At 42.8% G+C, this 27814-nt stretch overlaps 1 protein-coding gene across 3 annotated transcripts in view; it reads left to right on the top strand.

Moving 5' to 3' along the window:
• The first annotated feature begins 907 nt into the window (after nt 1-907).
• The window catches only part of poc1b (POC1 centriolar protein B), a 76449-nt gene continuing 49542 nt past the window's right edge, over nt 908-27814 (top strand). For all 3 annotated transcript variants that reach the window (XR_007449091.1, XR_007449090.1, XM_049573041.1), the window contains exons 1-10: nt 908-1198; nt 2828-2912; nt 3226-3397; nt 3646-3825; nt 4162-4269; nt 4605-4720; nt 4866-4999; nt 5348-5416; nt 5561-5713; nt 5870-5947. Coding sequence is in view for 1 of the 3 variants with exons in the window: in XM_049573041.1 (XP_049428998.1) it covers nt 1175-1198; nt 2828-2912; nt 3226-3397; nt 3646-3825; nt 4162-4269; nt 4605-4720; nt 4866-4999; nt 5348-5416; nt 5561-5713; nt 5870-5947 (1119 nt within the window). In the remaining 2 variants the exon portion in view is untranslated. The remainder of the gene's footprint in view (nt 1199-2827; nt 2913-3225; nt 3398-3645; nt 3826-4161; nt 4270-4604; nt 4721-4865; nt 5000-5347; nt 5417-5560; nt 5714-5869; nt 5948-27814) is intronic.

Below are 27814 nucleotides of genomic sequence, written 5' to 3'. Positions count from 1 at the left end.
GGTTGTTATATGATAATAATAATAATAATAATAATAATAACAATAATGATAATAATAATAATAATAATAATATTTGATACAATATGTTAAACAAAACCTCTTTAACTTTATTATTAAGGCAAAATTCGTCCCTTACAAGCCAATTAATTTCATCATAAAGTTTTTAGTTATCAGTTGACAAAACAACATTTCTGACTTGTTGGCGGCTCTTTGAGGGGTGTTCATGCACTCTACCCTGATCGTCATTAATCACCACCTGCTAATATGATATTCATATTTTGTTTCCTGTTTTGCTTAAATGAGTTTTATGTGTTTATATTTGACTGCAGGCTCACCTTACAAGTCAGTTTGCAGAGCCTTGATTAATATGATGTAAAGTCAAATTTCCCAGTGGGTTATATTTCTTATAATCAATCTTTTTTCCCCCCAATAATTCTTTATTGAGCTTTGCAAATACAAACAAACAAGGGACATTTTCACGTCCTGTTGCTCAGGTATCATTTGTTTTAGGCTGAGCCAAGTAAAGTTAATCACATACAAAATGAAGGAAATCGAACAATAGAAGAAAATAAATAAACGTAACATATATAGATATAGATATATATAAACGACACAAAAGAAAAACAGAGCTATCTCAAATGAATTTAAAAATCTATCATACTGAAAACAGGAACTTTCTTGTCGTTAACAAGTTTCCGTGACTTACTATAAATTTTAAACTCATTCTTAGAATGCTTCAGACATGGTTTAGTCTTAAAGTATCTACATTTATGAATGAAAAACTCCACCAGTAATATAATAACACATTATTAACAACTTGATGTCAGCGAGAGTGCCATCGGATACTCACATGTCCATGTTTTCATATGTTTCCTGAATGCAGCACTGCTTTCTCCGTTGCCACAGGTGTTCACCTCAGACTGTTACAGGTGGTCGCTTGTTTATGGTTACCTGTAGAAGGAGCAGGCGTTATTGTGCTGCTGGTACAAACAGTTTTCACTCAGAGTTCATAAAGTGTAAAGTAAACTAATGTCCAGAGGAGCAGAGGACGGTTTACTCTGAGCTCGACAGGTCAGGTCTGAGACAGTCAGTGAAGGCGGACTGTTTGACAATCATGGAAGTGTCGTTACAGAGCAGCAGGACGGTCCAACTTTCCCTCTAACTCTTTAAACAAATGTCCACAATGGCGTCTGTCCTGGTGAGTACATGTGCTTTATAAAGTCTGAGGAGACAAAAGTGTTTTTACTCTGATAACGAACTCTGTGCTAACGTTAGCTGAGTCGGCGAGTTTGCTAGCAGCGTCCCTGCTAAGAGGATTTGGAGCTGTCAAACACACCCTCGGTCCTCTGATCAATCTGTACAGCACTGTAGATTTGTCTGGTGGTGTTTAATGTTCTTCAGCTCTTCTGCTCAGTGTAATGTATCTTTAATAACAGTAACTAAACGCCACCATGTTGGGTCTGCTCAGAGAGTTCCTGCCCTCCATTACTACAGTATCAACACAACAGGTCTCAGCCTTGTCACAGTATTTGGTTGTCATCAGTGTCCAGCTCTGATATGATGGTTTTTCTGGCCTGTGATTCATTTCCGGCCCATCATTTCTTTCCCCACTTTATTTCTGAGTTTTCACACTTAAGAAAACATTTATACAAAAGTAAAGGAAAGCATTTTTCCCACCTCCTGGGGATACAATCCAGTATGAGATGATGATGTGCACCTATAAAAATGAAAACAAATATTGAAAAAATATATGAAAATTACATAGAATAACAGTAATAGTCAAAGTGTGTGTTTGTGTGCACGTGTGTGCCTGTGATTTAGAGTTAAAGTTCTATAACAGATGTTGAGAACAAACGGGACTTCAACCTCACAGCTGTTCGTGCAGATATGTAATGAAGGTTTGCCATACACAACTAAAACTGTCCTCAGGTCCTCATAAAGCAGGCCGTCTCTTTTCTAGCTTCAAATATTGTAATGTATGTCTGACCCAGTGTTTAAAAGGAAATAAGTCTTCTGGCTAAAAGGCTGATGTAAGAACTGCAATTTGACTGTACCATAAGAAGATGATTGTCTTGGATTTAGATCAGTTATTCTTCCAAGTATTTTGGAAAGGGCTTCAAAAATCAAATCAAACAAGTAACCAAAGAGATCCGGGTCAGACCAGAATGTAGCCTATAAGCTGGTGTTGCAGGTGAACTTCAGCCCACCAAATTTTAATGACCCCAGCAGTCAGACAGCCGCTATTTTGTCCTGCAAACCATAGCTCTCAGCTCTCAGTGTGGAGATACACTAGCATCAAATTGATTATTTGTTGAAGGTCCCGTTTTGTGAAAACTCGCCATGTCTTTTTAAAAATACAACAGGCATAGTTGCTACTTGAATACTGTAAAAGTGTGTGAATGCTCAGTCCACAAAGAAATGCACAGTCCATAATCAGAAGCTGTGCCTTTAAACAAGCCGTCAGGATTTCTGTTGTCACAACTAATCTTTAGGGACTGAATCACAGTGTTTATTTAGAACAACTTTTGTATAAAAATCCCAAGGCCCACCAAAAAAATCAATATCAATTTAAGTGTATGCTATGTTTAGAATATTTTCATCATATTACCTTCCCCTCAGGCAACTTTTTCTGATGGGAATTGAAGACTCCATTAACAAAACTAATAATTTAAGGTGTCTTAACAGATACAACGGCTGTTTTTCTTTCATTACCGTGCTGTCCATATGAAAATCACCTTCTTCACCTGACCTTTTCCAAACGATTGCGTCATTAAAGCTGCAGAGGAAATGCAGCGTTTCCCTGACTGACTGTGTGTTGTCACTGCAGGAGGATCCGACCTTAGAGAGACACTTCAAGGGCCATAAAGATGCTGTCACCTGTGCAGACTTCAATCCAAACCGCAAACAACTGGGTAATTTCTGCTGCCACTACAAGCTTTACAGAATGACAGCTGCTGTTTGGCAGTGTGTAGATAGTTGTGTGTAATCATGTCGGCACCCAAAGAAATGATCAATATTCTGTCAAATCACTGTTAAATCAATTTTGTCTCTCACTTACTGTAACCTTAAACAGTATAGTTAAAGCACAGTTTTGGTAATAAAGGACTATTGTTATTGTGTATTCACTGTGATAACCTCTTTAAATACCAGTAATTAAAACCTGGACTGTTTGTTGTGGAAGTCTTGACTGAATCTTCTTCTTTTATTTCTGTTGTCTTCCTCCAGCCTCGGGATCAGTTGATAAGAGCCTGATGATCTGGAATCTGGCTCCAAAGGCGAGGGCTTTCCGCTACGTCGGCCATCAGGACGTCATCACAGGGGCGCAGTTCTCCCCGTCTGGTAACCTGGTGGCCACTTCCTCCAAGGACAGAACAGTCCGACTGTGGACTCCTTCCATGTAGGCTCAAGACACTTTTTCCACTTTAATCAGGAGCTCTTTGTTGACTTAGTCAGACGAGTGGACCTTAATATGAAATGTGAAACAAATTTTCAATTCATTGTTTCTGTCAAAATGCTGGAGATTTAAGTGTGACTCAGTGAACTGGTGAGAGGGTCACAGATACTGCACAGGCTGAGGCTGCATGGTACGTGCGACTGGGTGAAGCTGGGTTTTAAATCAGTTGTTTGTGTACTTTTGTGTTGCAGGAAAGGAGAGTCAACAGTGTTCAAAGCTCACACAGCGGCTGTTCGCAGTGTTGCTTTCTCCCACGATGGACAGAGACTGGTGACGGCGTCTGACGACAAGTCTGTCAAAGTGTGGAGCGTTCAGCGGCAGTGCTTCGTCTTCTCTCTCAACCAGCACACCAACTGGGTGCGCTGTGCCAGGTACGCAGCAGCACCACAGCCTCAGTAACTTATTGTGCTTCGGCATGTTTTTGTATCTCACGGGGGTGGGGGAAAAATCGATACAGCATAGTATCACAATATTTTTGTGTGGCAATATCGTATCATCACAAAGTGTCAAGTATCGATTTTTTTATTGTATAAATTATTAATCATACAAATACAAGATAAACTTTAGGTGACCTATTAGAATGATATAACCAATTGCTTTTTCAGTCCTTATTAAAATGTTTTGAATCAGGCTCTATGTGAAGCGTCTGGATGTTGGGCTGTAGTGTGCACTGTGAGTTTCATTTTTTTGTCTTGTCTTTACTGCAGGTTTTCTCCAGATGGACGTTTGATAGCGTCCTGCGGAGACGACCGCACCGTCCGGCTTTGGGACACGTCCACCAAAAACTGCATCAACTGTTTCACTGACTATGGAGAGTGAGTCCTTAAAGTGTCCTGTTAGTCCTCTCAGCTGTGTTTTGCCGTCACCCTGGGCTCTGTTTTAGATGTAGCTTTGTGACTAAAGAGTTTCAGTCATTTTATCAAGTTGTCTCTGTTGTGTTATTGTTCTTGGCTCACAGTCTCTGGACATTATATTTTACCCTCTCTAAATTCCAAACAGGAGATTTGAGGAGGGGGAGGATATAGTCTCATATCATAAGAGGTGTGAAACAAAATAAATGTAGTGTAGTCATTGCTCTTTCTCTCCTGCAGATGGCATTGTTGTGTATTATTTAACTGCTGCAGGTCACCGAGTGCGTTTGTCATTGCAGATCAGCAACGTTTGTTGGTTTTAACTCCAGTGGCACCTGTATCGCTTCTTCAGGAGCCGACAGTTCACTGAAAATCTGGGATCTAAGGACCAACAAACTGATTCAGCATTATCAAGGTATGTCAAAATGTCAGAGCGGTAATAACTCTGTATATTTAGTTTGGAAAATAATTACCTGAAATTAATTTCTGTGTGCCAAGACTATAACTGCTGTTCATGTTTTATTTGTGTGCGTGCATGTTGTTTATGTTTGTTGGCTCAGTCCACAGTGCAGGAATCAACAGCTTTTCCTTCCACCCGTCCAACAACTACCTGATCAGCGGCTCCAGTGACGGCACCATTAAGATCCTGGACCTGCTGGAGGGACGCCTCATCTACACCCTCCATGGACACAAGGTGATGCTACAGAACAGCTCAGTTCACCCACAGATAAGGCTGCACCATACTGCACCATAGTAATGAGAACAGTATGAGCTTTACTTTTGTATTAAGCAGCAAAAAAGTTGTGACGTGACGTCTTTGACTTGACATGGCATGTCCTTCAGTGCGACTATTGTGCATGCACACATCACAATGATGATGCTGAAACGATATATATGGTGCAGCCTGACCCACAGGCATCAGACACTATCAGACATTATATGCAGTCTGAGGAGCGTTATTTCTGTTCCAGTATTTCACTGGATTAGTCCTTGATGTTTATGAGGTTTCTCATTCACTCACAATGTTAACTTTGGTTTTCAGGGCGCTGTAATAACAGTAGCTTTCTCCAGGACAGGAGACCTGTTTGCCTCGGGGGGAGCTGATGGTCAGGTTGGTGTTTCATGACCACATAACGACCCTGTGTTTCCTGTACTCTCGGCAGCTTTTAACTTTAAGGTCACGTTTTTACTTCCTGTGGTAGAAAATCTGAGGAACTTTTGTAGCAGAAGTTTTGCTGGTCCTTCGATCCTCTAGGTGCTGATGTGGAGGACAAACTTTGACACCAAATCCTACAGAGACATCCTGCAACAACACAGCCGGAGGTCCTCCCCGGACCCCCCGCCCCACCTTACTGACATCCACCCCAGAGGACCCCACCTTCACCACCCGCAGCCCTCAGCCATTCAGGTCACTTCAGTTTTACCTAACTTTTAAAAATTAATTAATTAATCAAATTAATCAAAATATGAACATATGTACAGACACACACACACACACACACAAATGTTGTAAAGTTAAAAAACAAGGGAGCAGCTGTATATGACGTCTTCTTTCTCTCCACAGATCAGTCCCATCGTGGCAGACACTCAGTCCACTGATCCACATGTCATAGAGTTGGGCCAGTCCGTTCACAGCACCACGGTAAGCTGGCAGTTTCTTAATTAATGGCAACAGGAAGAGAGTCTCTTGAGGAGGAAATGGGTGGCGTGAAGACAAATAACTTGGAGACCATATTACAACAACAACAACAACAACAACAGTAGTAGCACAGAGAGGTCTGCAGGAATGTTTGCAGATAGTTCCATAGCCCAGCAGTAAGGTGGATGGCCACACAGTAGGTGTGTACTGAGGCATCCAGTCCATTCAATCCACACTGAGTCCTCAGGAGCAGCGCAGCTTATCAGGTGCTGGATTTTGAACCTCCACAAAAGCAGGCTGCATATGAAGTATACAGATTTATTTATTAGGGGTTCAGACCCAGAGGGCTGAAACCTTGTCATGAAAGGCCACCCCTTATATTGTACGTCAAATTGACTTGAAATTTGACACACATGTCCAGCTCAATGTGCTCTGAAAAAAGCCTCAAGAACCATTATGGTGCACTGGACTACATTTTTAATTTTTAGAAAACCATTTTTTTTGACATGTCCTTTTGTACCCAAGTTTCTGTGGGTCATTATTGGACCAACCTTAATCAAAACATATCAAAAGTTTGTTGATATCTCACTGCATTTTGAAGATATTGACCAATGAACTTCAGAGGGGGCACATAAATCAAACTAACTCCACAACCTTTGGTCCACTCATCACAAAACGTGCAAGCAATGCCATAAGAGGTACCAGGAACATATCCTAAAAGTTTTATTTAAACTGACCACTAGGGGGCACAGCAAGCGCAAAAAAAATGGACATGTGTGATAATACAAATCAGACTATAAATCATAAATGTATTGTCCAATCATTACAAAACTTGCAGGGTATGTTAAATAATAACGATGAACCATGTGTGTTTAATAATTTTGAAATCGGTCAATAGGGGGCGCCACCAGTTTCAAACAAGTGAAATGGCCTTTTGTGAAATTTGGCCATAAATCAATGAGGGTTTGTTCAAACATCAACAAACTCAGTGGACTTTTTCAACTAAGCCTTTAAAGCATGTCCCCAAAATGACTTTGCAGTCAACCAATAGGGTGCAACAGAGCCTCCAAAGAAGAGCATGGCCTGGTAGAGGTTTGGACGTTAATGAATGAGCATCTCTCTGACTGTCATAAAATCTGTTGGCAATCTTTAATGCAGGCATCCTGAACTGTCAAAGGTCTTGATCTGACCCAGCTTTCAAGTTTTAAAGGTCCTTGCTGGTTTGAACTCTGGGAACTGCCGCTTTCATTTTTCGACTAACGCTACCAAAGCTCTGTGTGTCTACAGCGAAACCTAGGGGCCTTGATCCATCATTTATAGATTAGTGTTTACATAGATTTGTGTTATTTAACCAGCAGTCAGTGAATATTAACCTTTGCTATGCACACGCCAAAAAAAGAGGTCTTGAACCTGAAAAAAATGTCTCAAGATTCTGTGTGGATCATTACATTTGTTAAAATGGAAGTGGATCTCTTGTGTTGTGCGAGAGATGGTTGTTGACTTGTATGTTTCCCTTTACACATAACGCACCACGTGATAAATGGACACAACAACTTACAACACAGAAGCAGAAATACTCAGCTGCTTCAACATATCTAAGTAAGTATATTGATGCCTTTTACGGGCTGAAATGAAAAGTTTGTGCCTGTAAAAATTACTCCGCTATCATTACTGTTAATGGAACAGATTCAAGGTGTGTGTACTTGAGAGGGTGTGGGCTGTTCCCATGAACACCACCAGGTGGCAGTGCAGACTAGTCTATAGTTTTGCCCTCCTGCTGCAGCAGTGACAGCTGCCTGAAAGGACATCAGTCCATTCACCTGTCAGTGATGAGGTGATGTCAGTCGAAAGCAACACTGTCTGTCTTCCTCTTTTGTTTGTGTTTAAAAAGCTTTATTCAGCGTCATGTTGTTCAGAAACACACTTTTAATTTTACAGCTCTGTATGTTCACACACCAGAGCTGCAGAGCACAACTACAGCTCAGTGATTACATTCGTAAACTGTTGGATTTAATCATCTTAACATGTGAATGAAGCTCAGATGAAATGTTTCCTCTAAATGCTCGTCCCTGTTGAACATTTGTCCTGGAATAAATGTTCTATTTTCAATCTGTTTTCAGATCCAGATGTAAAAAGGATACTTTGTGAGACTTTGAAAAGCCTGTATGAGTTTGGTTTTCATCAACATTACCACATACGACAGCAGCAGGGGAATACGTGTCTCGCTTCAGGACACTTTCTCCAACTTTTTCAGCTGATCTCTTGGACTTGTCTTGACCCAACAACCTTGTGGAAGCCACACTGTGTTTTCCAGATCTTTCCTTTCTGTTGTTTGTATTGTTGCTGAGGGCCCATCTGGGATGGCAGGGCGCTGACCCGGCCTTGAACTTGCTGCTCAAGTTCACATTATGTTGCAAGGTGAAATCCTGGATGTGAATTAGCGCTATCCGCTTACTCCGCTAATGCTGATCCCATACAAAGGGGTAGAAACATGAGATTGATGAAGGTGGGTCTTAATGTACAAGTTTAATGAGTATTAGGAGAAAAACATGCTTTCACAGAAGTGAGGAAGACTGTTAAGATGTAGAGTTTGTGGATAACATATCATATCCACTGACATGTTAGAGACCAGAGAATACTAGCTCATGAATTTGCGTATGGTTGCTGTAAACTACACCAGAGTTTTTGGTGTGTTTCTACTGGGATAGTTTGTTTTGTTTTCAGCCTGGCATCTAGGAAAGTGTCTCACCCTGAATCATCTGAGTCCATCGTCTAGATTCTAAAAATGCATTCATTACAGTTAAAATGCTGCAGGTTCCTAGTGTCGTCTTGAGTGGCAGGAGCAGGATCAGCAGCCTGTTCCTCCTTCACGCAGCATCCCAGAGAAGTTACAGGTAATTACTGCCCCCTACTGTTGTAAAGAAGAATCACAGGTCTTTAAATGAAAAGTCTGCTGGCCACAAGGGATTTTATGAAGACAAAATAATCCAGCATGATTTAGTGATATGAACTGACTGTAAATATTAAGACATAAATAGTGGTAATGTAGCTCTCACTGTGCATTAGTTATACACCCATTACTCACACAAAAGCTTTAAACTTCTACTTATACAGTACGCCATAAAACAATTGTATCGTATTGCAAATTGAATATGGAAGCAGCAGTTAATGATTTATAGTGATATTTATATTCTGAGCAGCATGAAAATGTTCTCATGTTTGTGTAGTCATAAGCACACGAATGTGAGTTTGGACATGTTTTCATATTTTGGATATGGATATAGTTTGTAAAGTGAAATGGTGCACATAAGTTTCCTTCAGGGCTGTGACGTGTTTGAAAAGTCAAATAGTGAGAAGGTCTTTTGAGTTCTCTGCACAGCTGAAGGACTAACAGGAAAGATGTTTTATGTGTGACTTCACACTATGACTGAACAACCAAACGTATTAGTTTTTAATGATCCCTTTTTCAGTCCCTGTAAAATGTTGCGAGTCTACATGAATAAAAACCCTTATTATTGCAGTAGTAATTTTCCTTCAGCGCGCTGCCCCACTTCTCTTAGTGTCTCCTTCCCTGCCGTCGGCTCCTGTGTGGGAGGAAACCCATGAATGGACCAAGCCAAGTGGAAGTCATTTAGAGCGAGGATGGCCAAGTCAGATAAGTGGTTTTGGTTCAAGACTGCAGTAAACACACAGTTGCATAACAGCCATTCATGACTTACAATGTTCCGATGTCAACATGGAGCTGTGCAGATGAATGGGCAGAAGAAGGGGCTGGTTTTAATCTGCATGGTTTATCATTTCTGAGAAATTATCAAATGTAGAAAAGTCATTAAAAGGACTGTTTAAAATAAATGTACACCAAGTACAGACTTAGCTGAATGTTTCTCTACACACCATGAATTCATGAAAGCTTTAACATTTGTATGCAAATGTTACGTCAGTCTTAACAGTAAATGTGTCTGGGAGCTCTCTTTAGGAAAAGTTGTCTGGGGTGCGAGACCTGATCTACGTTACATGTCAACTAAAAAGGAGAATAAATAGTTTTTAGTTATTACTTCTGTGTTGAAATGATGCAGTACCTTTGGCCATAGGTGCTGATTTATATTTCTGCTGGTGGGTGCGCACAACAGAGCCTTTACTCTGTTGTTGCTATTTTTAAGCGAGTTATGTATTTTATGTCATGTGTCATGTCTTCTTTTAACTCTTTTAACTTTCTTTGTCGACTGTCAGTTTTACCTAACAGCACTAACATAATTAAACTAACTTAATTACATGACTGCAAATAAACAATAACAACTTTTAATAGCAAAATATAACCGCGATCCGGCCAGCCGTCACTCACAGCTGTTTTATTTTGGGAGCATATTGTGCAAAAAAGGAAACCAGTGAAATGGCAGCTTCTGACTTTTCTCAGAGGAGAAGCTAAACTAGTTAATATCTATATCAGCAGGAAAAACACAACAGGACTGGAAAAGTCAGGAGGTCACATACACGTGGCTCTGTACACACAACAAACAGCTCTGTCCATGGTCCTGACATTTTAGAGACACTATCTATACAATGAAATGACACCTCTCCTGGCCCAGCACAGATATTTATCAATCAGTCGTCACTGATGATACCATGAAATGCACTGAAAAAATAATAAAAGCTGCTAAAATTATTTAATAAAAAGACTCACATGAACACGAATCATAACACTGAGTTCTAACTGGATATGAGTGTCAGACTATTGTGCCAGACAAATCACTTACCCAGCAGCTGTGGTCTCAGAGTAACCACTGAAAAGGTGGGTTAGTACGTACTTATATGTAATAGTGATAACAATAATAAAAACAGAAACGAGGCATCGAACAAAATTCCAGCTTGAAATAGCGCGCTGCCTCATGTCACGTGACTTGTGGGCAGTTAGGCCAGTCCAATCGAACACAATGCAATCTTGCTGATGCTCGCTGGCATCACATCCAGTTAGCACATGGTGTAAGCCAAGTGCACAAGTCAACACAGCTGATCACCGACAGTCAGCTGCATCAGCCATTACAAGCAGCACTGAAGAACCATCTCTGTGAACCATTCTCCTCCTGCTCTCGTTGCCTGGTTAGCACGAGCTAATCTCATCACCGCTCGTCATGTGTTGCTGCTTGGTCAGAAGCCCCACAGCAGCGGTTAACATCCAGCACCGAGCCATTAATCTCACACATACACTGAAACAGCTCAACTCTCTACACCTGTAAGGGCTTGGTAATGTTAGCCATGTGATGCTATGCTCCGGTCCCACGGCTGTAGTGACGATAAACAGTGGCCCTTTTTAGACAGGAATTGTGCGAATTTGCAGGAAAGCCCAATCAGTCTTTTTTTCAGCATTGGCAGTATAAAAACAAAATCGGGGAGTGCAGCAAAATGCCGCCTACCTACTTTTGTTTATACAGAATGCGCCTTTTTCGGGGCAATGGGGGGCGTGAGCAAGTAACAAAACGTGTAGCTCAGCGTGTGACGTAAACAGTGACGTGGGAGGGAAGCCGCAGCTGGTCAGTCCTTCGGCGATTCTCTCATAAGTCGGCCCGTCCTTCACCGTCCCCGTCACCTGACGGTTAATGGCCTCTTCGTTTGCGAGGACAAGGAGGGCGCGCAATTCCTTGTCTCCCCAGTTGCTCATCTTTACAGTGTCTGTCAGGTTTGTGTTTCCCTCTTGCTACTAGCTGCTCGCTAATTCCTGCTATCAGCTGTTTCCTGTTTACCCACCGCCAGTGGCTCACACGTGTGGTGTCATCAACAGCTCCTCCCACAAGTCATCAACAGCCCCTCCCGTTGTGGAAGGCCGCCTCGGTCTGTTTAAACTAAAAGGGTTCCGCCAATATGTCTACCCTACGAGGCAGAAAATTGGGCACCTTGGTTGAACTCGCCAATCCAGCTCTGTGTGTCTAAACACTCACAGCTTGCTGGCAAAACGGCCCAACATCGCCGAAAATCTGGCAGTGTGAAAGGGGCTATAGAGTGAGTGAATCAATACACTGAACGCAGCTCTATGATGAAATTAGAATTCACGGGGATTGGCAATAAGCGCTATGTGTTGTGATCACAACATCCTGAAGGTACTCATCAAGCCATGTTTTTTTCATGTGGCGGAGAAACCTCACCACCAACAAACATTTTAGAAGTGTAATTACAGAGTGATGCAGACACACCACTGCACACATTTAAATGGTCATAACAGCGTAGGCCACTTGGCGATGGCTCTGGATAGAGACTACATACGCCTATAAATCAGCTGCTGTGTAGTCGACATCAGGATCTTTCTCAGATCTGGCTCCTTCTCTCCTTCGTCCTCTCTTCATCTTCCTCTGCCTTCTCTGTGCCGCTTGAAGGAGCTGTGCTCCCTGTATGAATCGCCCAAGCGTGCCTGAATGGAAAGGCCCGTGAGAGATCAGAGAGAGAGAGATCAGAGAGATGGGGAGAGAGCAAGAATCCACGTGCCGATGCCCCGGCCCGCAGGGGCCTCAGCAGCAGCCGCAGATCTAATAATAGACGAGCTGGAGTTCTGCCTGCCTGTTTAACTCACTGCACCCTGCTGTCACACACTTTTAATACGTGTATACATCATTTGTCTCTGCCACAAATAGCAAGATGAACTCTTACATGCTTGGTGCATCAGCTAATTGTGTTAAAATCTAAAATACACACACACACACACACACACACACACACACACACACACACACACACACACAGCTCCTGACTCATTCATGCACATCCATCCCTTCTCCATGTCTCCTGCAGCTTGTCATAGCCTCTGTGTGTATATGTGAGCGCAGTTGTGTCAGATGGCATGTGAATGAGTGAACGAGTATGTGTGTGTGTGGGGGTGTGTGGGTGTGTGTACATAGTGTGTACATGTGTCAGCGGACACGCAGATTTGCCAAGTTATATGTACGAGGATGTGTGTACTTGGGGTCTGTTTGTGTGCGTACATGAGTCACTGGGTATTGGAGTGTGAATGTGCGTGTGAGTGTGTGTGAGAGTCGTCCCTGGTTAAAACGGGTCGAACAGGGAGCCCCCAGTGCTACTCCTCCTGTCAGCTCTGATCTCCATCACTGAGGAACTCCTCCTCTCTTCCCTTCTTTCCCTCTGGTCATTTCCTACTCCTTTCCTCCTTCCTCCATTGTTGATGTCCTCAGAGTGCTTTCCCTTCCGCCCTGCGTCTGTGTTTCCCCCCCATCGCCCTAATGGGTCCAAGCGTAGGCGGGAACAGAGAGAAAAGGGGCAGGAGAGGCTCAAAGACAAATGGGCAGAGAGAGTGAAGGGACGGGAGATGCAGATGGCCTGAGGTGGGTACGTGGGTGGCTGGATGGGGAAGTTCCTGTACTCACAGTTCTTGCAGCCATTGGTGACCTTCTTACCCTTCAGTTAAGGCCATTTCCTCTTATCACTTATGCATTTTAAATTTTTTCTTTAGACCTCAATGGCACTGAACTCGTACAGCTGAGACACGTCATATTTTCTGTGTGGTGTGGATTGAAATTACAACCTTGTCCCATGTGTGTACATTTAGTCTGGGGGTGTTTTTGCTGGTGTGGGCTATAAACCCAGTCTTTTCTTTCGTTATTTTCAATGTTCCTTTTTACCGAACAAAGCGACATCCCAAAACAAATCAGCTAATGCTTTCAATCACAACCAAACAAACGAACTAATAACCTTTTGTTTATGAATCATGTGCACATGTGATGACATGTAAGCATGAGGTTACTGTACGTGCAGACACCGTACACGAGGCCTGCAGGGTGCTCTCATGTTTGCATTGTATCCATTCAGGATGTTTGTATGGACGGGGAGGTGATGTCAGCGATGACACGATGACACTGATGTGGCCTCAGCTGTGGCTCTGTCCCCTTCTCTCTCTCTGTCTCTCCATTAAACTCTGCAGCGAGCTAGGGGCACTCGCAGGGCTCAGTGCTTCTGAATGGAGTGTTATCAGCAAACACTACGTCATCTCAGAGCAGACGGAGGCCCGGGGTGGTGCCCTTGCTCTATATTGACATTATGGAGCTTTGATACACACACACACACCAGTGGCCATAAAGTGACGTATCTCATCCAACATAGATTCTATCAGCTGCTCTCTGAGCGTCCTTGGGCACTGGACCTTTTCTTATCCCCTCCTTGGGATCTACTTAGGGTAACACATCAATGTGCAATCATTATTCAATCACATTTTTATGTTTTTAATGACAGCAATGTGACATTATTCAGGTTTTTTCTGTCACGAGCTACGTCACTGTGACAGGGGCCCCAAATTCAGTTTCAGAGGGCTCTAGTGGTCATTAAGGGGCCTTCAGATTGCATCAGAGCAATTCGGTGGGAATGCAGCCGAGAGCCTGGTATACGCTGTGTGATTTTGAGCTGACCCCGACAAAAGATGTCCAATGATAAAGAAACGTGGCAGTATCTTTGGTTGTGGCTCTAAAACGGTGGTCCTATGTCACACGGTCAGAGAGGTTCAAGGATGGTCTTTGTCACGGTCTGCGATCAAAGACAGCCTGGGATAAAATTCTGACAGTGTCAGAAATCTGGGATGACCATTTCACTGTGTGACTGCTGTTATCACCTACGTCTACTAACCAACCAACTGAAATGCAGCATGAAATGATGCACTGCTCAACGTGACAATGCTAAATGCTAGCAGATGCTAATAAATTCACTTGGAGCTCTTGTTGTAAAATTGGCCAAGTTTGCCCACATTCTCTTCCTCTTCCTCAGACTTTTTCGACACACATACAGTAATGTTGCTATAGCAACAGCTCAATTCGTGTTTGTTTTAATTTTTCTCTGACCACTACAGCAGTGTAGATGGATGATGCACGCTGATGACGCTGATGCTGTCATCGTACAGTCTTCATACATCAAACTTGATGTCGTACACAAGTTTAATAGATCCATGTGGCACAATGTAGCTGCATTAACTTATTAGAGTGCTAAAACAGTCACAGTCAGTAGGAGACTTTAGGAGAGCATTCAGCTCTGTGCCTTTTAATAAAAAAGCATTTTCCTCTTTTAGCCTTCTTGCTCTCATAAACTCAAATTTATTTAAATTGACCATTCAGTAAGTTGAACTTTTTAACTGGATATTTAGTAAAAGGTAGTTTGTTATGCACTTTCTAAACTACAAAAACAAAGGGTGAAATATATTTCATGGTGGTGGTGTAAGCATGTATTCCATTGCTGAATGGTGAGACTGGCTGCAGTCTCTCGGCTGCTTGAGTCTCCTCGAGTTGAGTGGCAGCAGAGAGTGGGCGACGACACGGAGAGTGTCAAACCCATTGCACTGAACAGACATCAAGTCAGCTGTGAAACACATGAAGAATGGCAAGCGTGAAATGAGGCCAGCTGAGTGTTATAATGTGTTTGTGTGTGCATGGTGTACCTGTCTTTCTAAGGACTGAAATGTCCATTTGGGTAAGTTTGGGTTTGGAGTTACTTTGTAATGCAACAGCTTGAGTTAGGTCACATGAGTTTAGAGTCAATGTGAGGATCAGGTTGAGATTAAGACTCTATGTAGTTAAATAAAGTTAGCTATACACTGTTGGCGCGAAAGGTTTTTAATAATACTTCTGATAAACACTCCTGTGTGTATTTGTGTGTGTTTAAGAGGCGATTAGATTGCAGGAGGTTAGATTTGGTTTCTTGCGCCATCTCTCGTGTCCCTGCAGACGTTAGCTGTGACGCCAGTTTGACCAGACAAGGTGTCCTCTACTGACAGGCCTCCTGTCACACACCTCTGTGTGTATGTGTGTGTGTGTGTGTGTGTGTTTCTCTTGCGGTCCGTCCAATGTGTATGAATGAGTGTTTGATCCTGTGTAGTGAATTTACTGCACTCTGCCGTCATTCTCAGCGACTCTCTTAAGGTGCATCTATCATATGTGAATATGTCAGGCCGTGCATGTTTGTGTAATTGCAGCATGTACTATATGTGTCTGCATTCACACAGATACCCCCACCCTCCACCCCTCTCGAGCTTCCTGTGCAAGGGAAGTACAGGATATTGGATGGCCCGGAGGTTTAGATACCAGATTTAAGTGCTGTAGAGGAGAACACGAGTGACAAGACACGACGGAAATGAGCTAAAGATAGTAAGAGCTCTGGGGGGGAGGAGGCGGGGTGGGGGTTCACTTTCCACCAGGACAAGGGCTCCCAGAGGCTACATAACACCCTCACACTCACACACATGCCCACACACAAACATACACTGTTACACTCAGGCAAACACACTGCTGCACACTCATTCAAAGCACACTTTCATTCATACTCTGTTCTGTCATACACTGTTAGAATCACACTGGCTCACATGCTCCTTCTCATGCAGGCTGAAGCTCAGAAACATGCAGAACATGTGTACACCTGATGTCACAGTTATAATATGCTTTATTTTAAGTGATTATTTTGAGAAAAATATCAAATAATTTCATGTGAAGTGAGAGGATCAGTCATGGTGCCAGACACACTGATAACCAGCCTGACAGGTCTGCACAGCCTGTTAAAGTTCCAGTGTGTAGGACAGTGGCATCTAGCAGTGAGGTTGCAGAACTGAAACTTCTCCCGTGTGCCACTGTAGGAAAACTACGGTGGTACACGTGAAAATGCCAGTGGTTCTGTCGAGAGCCAGTGTGTGGTTTGTCCATTCTGGGCTACTGTAGCACAACATGATGGATTCTGTGGAAGAGGACCTGCTTTGTAATTAGAACGGCTCATACTAACTGTGCGTTCACACCAAACGCAATGGACGCGATGTCATCACCCGTAACGCGAGTATCGTGTCGCTTGATAACAAATGTCACCTTTTTGATCATCGCTTCAGTCGCTTCAATCGCAACCCTCCTCCCGCAACGTAACTATGTCGGTGACGTGGTTGGATATCAACGCTGATTGGATGTCGCGGCACAGCGTCACGCGATGTGGCTTGAAAAGTTCAAATTTTTCAACTTCAAGCGACACACGTGATGAGGCGATGGACGCGTCATCACTTCATCGCGTCGCTCTTATCGCCTGAAACACGTCGCCCGAAGCGACATCGCGTGTCATCGCGTCATTTACATTGATTTTGAATGGAAACTTGTGGCGTTCATCGCGTCCATCGCGTTTGGTGTGAACGCACAGTAAGGTAACAAAAACAGGATTCTTAGTTTCAGGTGACAATAAACTAATGAAAGGTTGTTAAGAATATTATAAGCCATTTCTGTTGAGAGATGCCCCTAAATCCTACATACTGGACCTTTAAGCCTCTTAGTTTGTTGCCTTGATATTTTTTGGTGTTCCATCTTGCGCTATACACAATGCTAAGACTAGGGACAGGCTTTGTAAGTAACTTCCATCAGAGTCCTGCACCGCATCGGGTACCTGACAGGTAACCTGTAAAAAGCTGTGTAAAAATGTGTGTATATCTACATTCACGGGTGCTAAATGCTAAAGTGTTTTCTCGCCTGGCAGTGACCGTGCAGAACGTTTTCACCATTCCAACATCAAGCGCAGCCAGTGAAAGAGGCTTGTCCTCCTCTGGATTTGTAATTCAAGAATGGTGAATGTAGCTTAATGTAAGTGACTGTAGCCTGAATATGTTAAATCACGGGTGTGTTCTGGGTCGTGGGACTTTTACAAACAGATGTGGTGGGTAACAGGTCTGTTCTGGTACAGAGCTTTACGGGTATGGGCAGGTGTAGGTTTTCAAAATGAACTGAATCCATATTAGAGTAATCATTTTATATTATTAAACAGTATGGTAAAAAAAAAAAAAACATAAGAGAAAATTAAATTGGCTGACAACAGAAAACAGGTGCAGTTTGGACTTTATTTATTGAACAACCAGACTTAGCCTGTTAAACCATAAATTCAAAGTTAGCTTAAGAAAAATCCGCAAACCTTCTGTTGCTGCAGTTACATAGGTTAACACAGTGCTTAAAGACCATCTCTGGAACCCCTCTCCTCCTGTTTGGTTCAGTGTCTGCCCAGTTAGCATGACCTAACGCAAAAACAGCGGCTAACATCTGACACCAAGCCGATTAACCGTTCCAACAAACTCACACTTACACCTAATCAGTTTGTGGAAGATTCTCACCAACTGTCCCAGCGGTGCAGAGCTCACACTCCTGTCTTGAAATAAGATTTTACTCATGTTAAAAAAGAAGTCATGTTCCCATGTGGGAGGTTGGGCAGTGATTACTCCATACATTTAACTGAAACTGACATCCAAATGAAGTACTCAAAAACGTATGCCCACCCCTGCTTCAGACCTAAAATACCACTGCTTTAAAACAAATACAAGGAGCTGTGTTGGTGTGGATTTGTTGCTGCAGGTGTTGGTAAGAAGGTGAAAAACAATCTAGCATGTCCAGTTTGAGTGATGTTTCGAGAGCGCTTCAGACAAACAAACGCTGCACAGTGGTTTAAGACAACTCAGGAGAGTTATCATGGTGACAGTTATGTCATCTGTTGTTTTGACAAGTGGTTGTCATGTTGGCGTGACACAAAATGGGACTGGGCTGCATGATGTGTCGCCACATGATTTTTCATTGTTGCAAAATTTGAGCCAACAAAAAAAGTTTTTTTTTGTGAAACTTATTGCCAGGTCACACCACATGTCTTGTTGGAGCTCTATTCACTGGGACATCAGAGAGGCCAACTGTTCACTACCTGTTCAGTACCTGCTCGCCACAAAACAGCAAACTAATGAAGACAGTGACCTGTGACGGTGGCATGAGAGTTCCTCCTTCTAGTGGACAGAAAGTCCTCACTGCAGCTGTAATTATCTGATGAGACCTTGTGTAACTGGAATATTACATGACACCTCCTGACCAGTCGATCGTCCCAGTGACAGCAGAGTCAAAGCGGAAACTCGTCTCAGGACATTGTGCACGTCTCGTAATGCTGTGTTTTCCTCCGAGACTCCCTGTGGCATCTCCAGTCTCCTTGGCGCTGGCATGCAAGTGTTCAAAAACTTGATCTTCCTCATCAAAAATACAAGAGAAGGGCAAGCCTTATCACTAATTCAGGAGGGTTCTCTCTTCAGATTCCCATCCGTCCTTTCCCCCCTCACCTCTCTCACCCTTCCTGTCTCTCCCCTTTCTCTCCTCTTGTCTTTTATCTCAACCTTACGCAACACTCACTCACTGAAAGCAGGTGGTTACTTTAAGGCCATGCTGTCGCACTTTGGGTCTGTACTTTTCCTCCTGCTCTTAGATTATTGGGTATAAAAACAGTGTTAGACAATGAATAATGAAAGATGTTCTAGATGAAACTGAGAGCACCCAGGGGAATGTTCTGAGTAGAGCTTTTGGGGTGTAAAAAAGAAAGCAAACATTTTGTGGGTTGATAAAATCAGGCTCCCATTCATTGTCCAGTGTCTCCCACAGACAGGGGATGTTAAGTCGTGAGATGGATAATTGATTAGTCGATCCAAACAGAGCTGGTCCGATTTGATCAGATCATAAATGAGAGGAACAGCTGCTGCAGAGGCGAGTGAACGTTTAAGTTTCACCGTCACTGTGCCTGGCATTCTGCTGCTCTGTCTGCACCGGGGGCATAACTTCCTAAAGTGAAACACCAATAAGGACACGTCAGTATCAGTAAATTTTTGGTTTATATCTCATCCTGTAAAATAGTTAAGGGGTCATCTGGTGGAAAATTTATATGATGTCCATAATAGGCCTGCCATTATATATTTTTAGTTTTTTCACTGTGTCACATTTCAACTATTTCTGAGTTGTTTCCATCACTCTCAGGGCTTCCCTTCTTTCGCGGTACCTCCGCCGTTCTTTCACATCCGACCAATCCCCAGCCCTGTGAATGTGCTCTCTCAAAGGTACAGCTTGTATCCTCAGGGGCCTCTACTGGGAACGTGCTGACAGTCGTTCCGTGCAAGAGGCTAAAAATAACTAGGCAGGTCTATTACAGGTACCAGGGACACCTGAAAGGCAAATGATGGTGTGTTGTGTTTTCTTCCTTGCTTACCATTATCCCTGCCTGGAGAGATGGCGTGAGGCTGGGGTGAAAGATGAAAATAGAACTTGGATGAGATTTAAAAAAAGAAAAAGAGCAGACATGAGATTTGATTATGTTGTCATGTTGCCTGTAAGATCCCAGCAAGAAGAGAGGGAGAGAAAAAGAAAACCAAAAACATCCGTGGTGCGCTTCCTTCCCCTCGTGACTCTTTCATGTTTTTATTGATTCACAGTGTTCTTGTTGAGTCTGTGTTCTCATCGAAGTATTAAGTCTTTGAGTTTGTGGATGGGTTTTTCTCTTCTGTTTACCTTTTCTATTCTCTTGTATGTGGAGTAAACCCCAGTGAATAAGGCTGGATATAGGGACTCGATATCTTTAACAACCAAAATAACCCAGTACCAAGAAGTATTGAAACTAGGGATGCAGATTGTGTGCCCCACGTGTCGGCATGGTGGGCAAGTCATGAAGCTGCTCCAGCTGCAGTTAAACCCACGCAACATAAGAAGCAGGTCCTCATCTATGGAGATCGCTATGTTGCGTTGTCATGTTTCTACAGTGGCCAAGAATGGACAAACCAAACACTGGCTCTAGAGAGGGACTAGGGTTGCAACGGTATGAGATTTTCATGGTACGATAACCGTCTCAGAAAATATCGCCATTCCACGGTATCCTGGTATTACAGAATTTATATTATCTGTACATGACCCTTAAAGGAATGAAAACAGAAGGTTTATTATTGAAACTTGAAACTGTTTTATTGATGACAGTTTGTGTAAAAAGTCTCCCCTTAGAAAATAACAGCATAATAATAGCATTTTTTCCCCAATATCATAGATAAGCAAATGCATGAGGTATGATAACCATCAACTTAAAACCAGTATATCACTGCAATCCTTTCAGGGACATTTTGTGTTTTCACATGAGCCACCATAGTCAGGAGCCCCTCCGCGATGACAGCGTCTGTCCGATTTACTGGTTTAAATCACATGGTTTATTCATTTTGGAGGGGGATACCTCTGTGGATAATTCAGCTCCTGGTAAAAAACACCTGAACAATGTACATCTCTGTCCTGTCGGCAAAATACATGGTTTGCATCTCTGACTGCCTTTGCATCAATGTTTGCACCGAAATCCAGTTTGCAATTTACAGTGGCTGTTTTATACTGTATGTTTGTTGGAGAATATATACGAGTCGCAGTTCTGGTTGCTCCATTTCAGATTGATTTACATAGTTATTATAAGGCTAATGTGCAATTGTAGATTGTCTGTAACTGCAGTTGATGCTGGTTTAAAGGTGGACTGGTTAGGGCCATATAACTGTATTCACTGTATTTAAGTTTGTCTTACTGTGCTGGACAACCGCAGCAGCAACACCAACATAACACCAGTGTGTGTATGTGTGTGGAAATAACAGGCTACCTTAATATCTGGCAGTGTTGCTCACTGATGCTATTTTCTCCCTGAGTGGAGGCAGAGAGGATGTGGCCCGGTGAACTGCGTAGGCCGATCAGACGCCTCATGGCTCTGTTGCCGGCCAGGCTTATTTCTGTACAGCTCATCCAGGCTCACAAAAAACAAGTTGTTGATTTTTTAACTGAACATTTTTTATGTTTTCTTTTTTCCTCCCGTTGGGAAGCATCTACCTGCAGACCTTGAGTGATTTGTGCAAAGGTTAGCAAAGACAGAATGGTACTGTTGGTTGACTTTCAGCGCATTCAGGGATGGATTTTTTTTTTAAATGCTATTTTTAGTTTGGTGGTGGGTTGAGAATATTCGTGTCTGTCTCATCTGTTTGCCAGAGGAAGTAGCATTTGCACATTTTTCTCTTAATCTGTGTTCAAGCTGTTTGTGGAACAGTTCTTCCATAGATTATACTGCCAGGGTTAGTTATATGAAACCTCAGAATCCTTATGTCATACTCAAGATCATTGAGCATTTTAGTCTCTGCGTGCTTTCAAAAGTATCTGTACCTTTGTCTTCTTTGCACAGTGCGTCAGTCTGTATGTGTGAGTCTTCATGCTTGTGTCTACACGCTCATACATGTGTCTGTAAAGGGAGGATTACTGGGAAAGCGTTAGGAAAACAAATCCATTTCCTGTGAGTTGAGAAAGCCACAGGGTCGCGGTTTCTCTCCGGAGGTGCAGCTGTAACTCAAAACTGCCTCAGTCCCAGGTTAAACCCCACCTCCTCTCACTGCAACCCCCCCACTCCTGTTAAGCTCATAGTCCACCTGTTAGGAAGTCATTCATCTCTCTGTTCCCCGGAGAGGGATAACTGGATCCCCCACCTCTGACCACAGCCGCTCTGATGGATGGCTTTAATGGGCTTTTATTGTTTGATGTATCCACTCTCTTCCTCTTTCTTCTCCAAATCAAATCTGCTCGTTTTATATCTCTTTACTCTATCTGCTCATGACTTACCTTTTTACTTGCTTCTCCCTTTTGTGTTTATCTTCCATTTCCTTTTCGCATATGCAGCATGACAAACGGGCGCGGCTCTGTTGGAGAAATAAATAGATTCAAGGATGTTCTCTGACTTGTAGGCCAATCAACAACCTCTCTTCAAAGCATATATTTCCTGTTTTCTGGCTGCTATTCAATCACAAACAGCAGAGAGCAGAAATTCTTTGATCAGCCACAATACAAGGCACTACATAAAGAACTGCAGTCATCAGTGTTGCCCTGAAATAAACCGGAGACGATGGACTGAACTAGTATTGGAAGGAAAATGACAAATATTGAACTAGAGAGTAATTCTCTGAGGATAATTACAGTATGGAGACAACAAGGGGTGTGACAGAGTTTGATCATTTGATTTTAAGGTACTATTTAAAGGCACAGACTGCAGTTGCATAGTAAAACATCCAGAACTCCAGACTTCTTTCCCAAAGGTCTTCGAGAATCTGAGACATCATTGTGGTCCCATGTTTTAAATTACAAACACACTAACAAACTGCTTCTTTACATTGAGACCACTCCAGCAAAAAACGCTGTGTTGTTTAGCAATAAAGATGATCCTAACCCGACTCTTGCTGTGGTGCACTCCAACAACAACATCTGGCTACATATGGAGTTGACCAGTCAGATACATGTAAGCACACATTCCCGGGTGGCCTTAAGCCCAGTTCAGACCAAAGATTCAAGACAAGAGTTGAAACTTGCAGCTACTTGTAATGCGCCGGTCTGCAACGTTGTGAAAACCTGCCAGTTTACACGAGTGTGACAAGACGAGAGGAGATGAGACGAGACAGCACGGTGTATCGTCTCTGGGGCAGCAACTGCCACAGCAAGCAACCATGCTGTCCACTGCAGTTTACTGACTTGGCCAGGGACCTTGCGTACAAGCCGATTGGCTGGTAAAACAGGTGATGTGCCTTACATTCTAAAAGCAGCCACCAGAGACCTGACAAGTGGAGGCGCAGGTGAAACCATGAGCAGTCTTGAGTGGAGCTGAGATCATCCAGTTCACACCACTGCAACTTTTCTCTGCAATGTTCAAAAATGGTTTTGTCTCGTCGCAAAACTTTGGTCTGAACTGGCCTTTTGGTGGTGAACCTCGGTATTCTTCAACCTGAAGCAGATTTCCATGTTTCTGTGTCTCATACCCTTTTCCCACCAACATTAGCTCACATGTATGTAGGTTTTCTAAAAGTGGGAAAAGTAAGAATAGACTTAAAACAGATTAGTAAACAGACTTTAAAGTTAGTTGTTTAGTCTCTCTTTCAAACTCGGACTAATTGGAACGATGTTTGAGCACTACTTGGATGGAGACAGACATAATTTGTAGTGGCGCTTCATTGCATTGCACCGAAAAATGGGCGAAAAAAGCAGGTATTGTGTTTCCATCACTGCCAATCAGAGCTGGAGTTGATAAATACCCGTGACTACTGCAGAGTCGTTTGACCTGGAAATGAATGCCGATTGTAACCTGTCCTACTAAAGACAAAGCCAGATTTTAGTGGGTGTTTGTGTTTATTTTTGTCCAGTGGGAAAGGGGCCTAAGTGACTTGTGGGAACTAGGGGTGAGTCTGTGTACAAAGAGTGAGCTACAATGAGTACCAGGCCATCAAATCACAGCATCCGCGGTGAGAGGATACGGAATTGTGTGCGCTTTTACGCACGCGGGTCTAGGCGATCATGGATATTTGATGTGGGAAAGATGTAGCCAGATGTATTACCTGTTTTAAAGCGGCACCAAGATACGTGGCTCATCTGTCCGTCGTCATGTGCGCCACTTCACCACCGACCCGTGCGTAAAAGTTTTTCATGTACTAATTTTTCATAACGGTTTATGATCTCAAACACGTGTACATGTGTAAACATGTACATGGACTCAACCCTAGTGGGAACAACTATTTTTGAAATCGGTCGAGGATTGAGAGACTGCTGCAGCCATGAAACAGGCTGCAGTGTGACCGTCATTATACGTACATTTAAAGTGCTTGTTTTCTCCGCTGACAGGCGCAGATTGTTTTTATCAGGGACTGACAACATTACAGAAAGGACCCTGCAGAGAAATCTCACTTTTCCATACGTTTCGCTTCTTCTGACCTATTGTGTGCCTGAGTCTTGCGAAAAGAGACGTCTCATTTTGAAATCTGAAAAGACGTGACTTGGAAACAACCGTGGAAACATGAGTGAGAGGTGGAAAGAGGAGTTTATTGTGTTGGAGTACGAAAGCCATTTACACTGTTTCCATTAAACCACCCACTGCCATCGAATTGACCCTCTAAACCCTGAATTTACAACTTGTAGGTCAGTTCAGCATCTTTTTTTTTGTTTAATGAAATTGCTGGGGATTTGAAAACAGTAGCCACTGTGCACACAGCTTAAAATTGTTTGCCTCTTTGTTTCCAGACTGTGCTGATACCTTTTTGATCTTTTGAGAAGGTCCTGTCTTAATCAGATATCGACTCATAGACCAGAGACATGCAGCATTTATGCCAGAAGCTGTAATTATGGTCTCCATACAAAATCATTTGAATACAGTCAGATTCTCAGTACTAATAGCTTTTTGTTGCATTATTGTTGTTTTTTGTTTGATTGTTTGTCAAGGTTAAGATGTAATCCTCTTGTTTAAAGACGCTTAAGTGTTTTGTGGTGGCCCTGAGCCCGGTATGTGTGGGAACATGGGAAACGTTAGGTCGCTAGCATAGTCTGAGAGGAGGATTAGGGCTGGCCTCAAGCTCGCATTGTTTTACAGCGGGACAATTAGAAATTAGCAGTGGGGTTATTCTGAATGGCAAATGAGTTTCCCACAGGTGCTTTGCAGTCCTTTTGGTATTAGCGTAAGTGCTAAAGCTGATTAGCGGGCATTTGTGTGGCAATGCAGCTCAATCCAATCTCCCTTATGGATACTCGCCTGTTTTGGCAATTCTCTAGTGAGAGCCACCGCCTTTGAGATGGTAGGCTTAATATTTATATGATGATGCTTTATTGCATTTAAAGGGACAGTGTTCAATAAGAGCCAGTCAGATGTTTTTGTGCTTCATTTTTGTTCTACATTTCATGTGAGTATTCGCAGCAGATGAACTTCAAAGCACAGGATTTTTTCCTGTGACACTTTCAGTCACTGTGTCCGTTGTGTGTCCATCCTGTCTGTCACTTTTTTCCTCCCCCTGAGTTGTTTACCTGTCCGGTAATCTCCAGGTTCTCAGAGATAAAAGGATGTGAGTCATACTTATGGTTGGATATGTGTCAAGATTACACAGAAAGATTAACCTCCCACTGTCCTACATTCACCTAAGCCCTCCATATGGCAACACATTTCTCCCTTCAATACAAATTCTGTCTTTTATTTCACTTTTATTGTAATTGATAACATAAATTAATTTCAATGGGGAGATGGAGCAAATAGTTTTTAGACAGCAGCAGAATTACCCAGGTGGTAAAAAAAAGTATTATCTTAAAATACACAAAAATAAAACATCATAATTTTTGTTTTCTTTTTAAAAGGCTGCATTGCTTCATTGTCCTCTCAGGTTTTTTCTTTATCCTGGGCCTCATTCTTTTAGCCGTGTTCCTTGTTCTTGGTCACGACACAGTTGTTTAAGTATTAACTGTCTGTAGCTGCAAAGCATTATGTAACTGCTATTCAGAAGATCAGTACAACTTGTGAATGGTCTGTGTTACAGTTGGCTACTTGTTACTACAACATTGCTTAAGAGTTAATGTTATGTTGCTGGGAAGGACAGTAAACATTAATGAAATGTGCTGAAACTGTCAGTTAGCAGACCTTGTAGGAAGATTAAACTTTTGTTTGTTTCCTGTTTGAGTGACATTTAATAAGCTGGCTGGCTGACACCCAACACCAGTGTTTTGTTGATATTGTATATTGTGTTTTTGTTGTTCTGTATTTCCCCTTTTGTGCCAGGTAAAACAAAGAATCCTCATTATAAAAAAAATAACTGAACTGTTTTTAAGTCATAGTTCCTTCATAACACTACCTTTGAGTGAGCACAAATTCAGTTATACAACCTTCAAGGAGCAATAAGCGAAATTCATCATTTCTAGATTGAAGGAATTAAAAAATTGCTATGTGAAGAACTAGAGATGTAATTTCATCTGGAGTATAGCATGACCTCACACACCCTCTCTGTGTGTTGATCTCCAGCCTATTGTTTACAAGCCGGTATGGCTGCGCGTTCATGTATGTTCATGTGAATCCCCCCCTCCTCGGAGCCCTCGGTCCTCCCTCCCTATAAAAGGCTACAGCCAGTGAACAATGGCAGTGCGTATTTTCGAAATGAAATGGCAGAGCGGAACAAAACCGGGCGAACCGGTGCTTCCTCCTCAGGCTCCACTTCACTCACCTGCCCCACAGATCCGCTGCCTCTCCCACTTTAACCTCGATAACAATCCGGAGCTAGCTGGGAGCAGCTGGCGAGGCGTTAGCCTCTCCACGAGGCTAGATTTTGTAATATATTTGCTGAGATGGAGGCGAGGCTCAGTGGCTAGAAGAGCTGATAGAAGCGCTCCATAGCTGTTAAGTTACTCCAGTAGCCGGTGGCAGCCGACTCGGCTAGTGCTAACACTGGGAGCTAACGCTAACGTTCCTACTCTTCTCCGTGAGTGAGAGCGATGTTTTAGCCTAGCATGCAGCTGGCTTGCGGGCTGCCCACTAGGCTAAAACATCGCTTCAGGTTAAAGTGGGAAGAAGCAGCGGGTTTATCGGGCAGCTGGGTGAAGCTGGGTGAAGTGGAGGCTGCGGAGGAAACACCGTGATGGGTTAATGTCCGGAGCTTGAGCAGCCTGCGAGCCAGGTGGGCAGCCTGGCGGGCTCTAGCCGACTCGGATCCCTGCTAGTGCTAACACCGGGAGTTAACGCTTACGTTCCTACTCTTCTCTGTGAGTGAGAGCGATGTTTTAGCCTAGCAGGCAGCCCGCAAGCCTGGCGGGCTGCCTGGCGGACTGCTCAAAAGTGCTGCAAAAGTGTAGCATAGTTCAAATTAATGTATCCATGCCATCATAAAGGATGAGTGGAAGATGCGTGGAAGTACTAGGGCAGTGACATTTAATGTTTGAAGCAGATGTATCTCTTTTTGTATGTCACTCATTTCCACTGCATGGTTAAGCTCGACTCGACTTGACTCACTTTTTTTTTTTTTTTTTTTGCAATATATATTGCAATATTAAAAAACACAAGAATTTTCACCGGATGACTTAAAGTAAGAAATTAAGAATTAGTGGCGGGGCTTTTACTCACCACACCTGCAGAGGCTACCAGCTTCATTTGAAACAGACTACATTATAAAAGGGCCGTTATTTATTAATCCCTCTGTATCTTTATATTTTAACTTTTTATCTGCTCCCGTTGCCTTGATAAAGTTAATGCATGGCGCCGTCATTTCAAACTCAACACTTCCTGAACTTGTCTCAAATTAAA

Source organism: Epinephelus fuscoguttatus, linkage group LG4, assembly GCF_011397635.1.
Source record: "Epinephelus fuscoguttatus linkage group LG4, E.fuscoguttatus.final_Chr_v1".
NCBI lineage: Eukaryota > Metazoa > Chordata > Actinopteri > Perciformes > Serranidae > Epinephelus > Epinephelus fuscoguttatus.
Note: the sequence above shows the minus strand (reverse complement) of the source record. Positions and strands in the feature narration are given on the sequence as shown.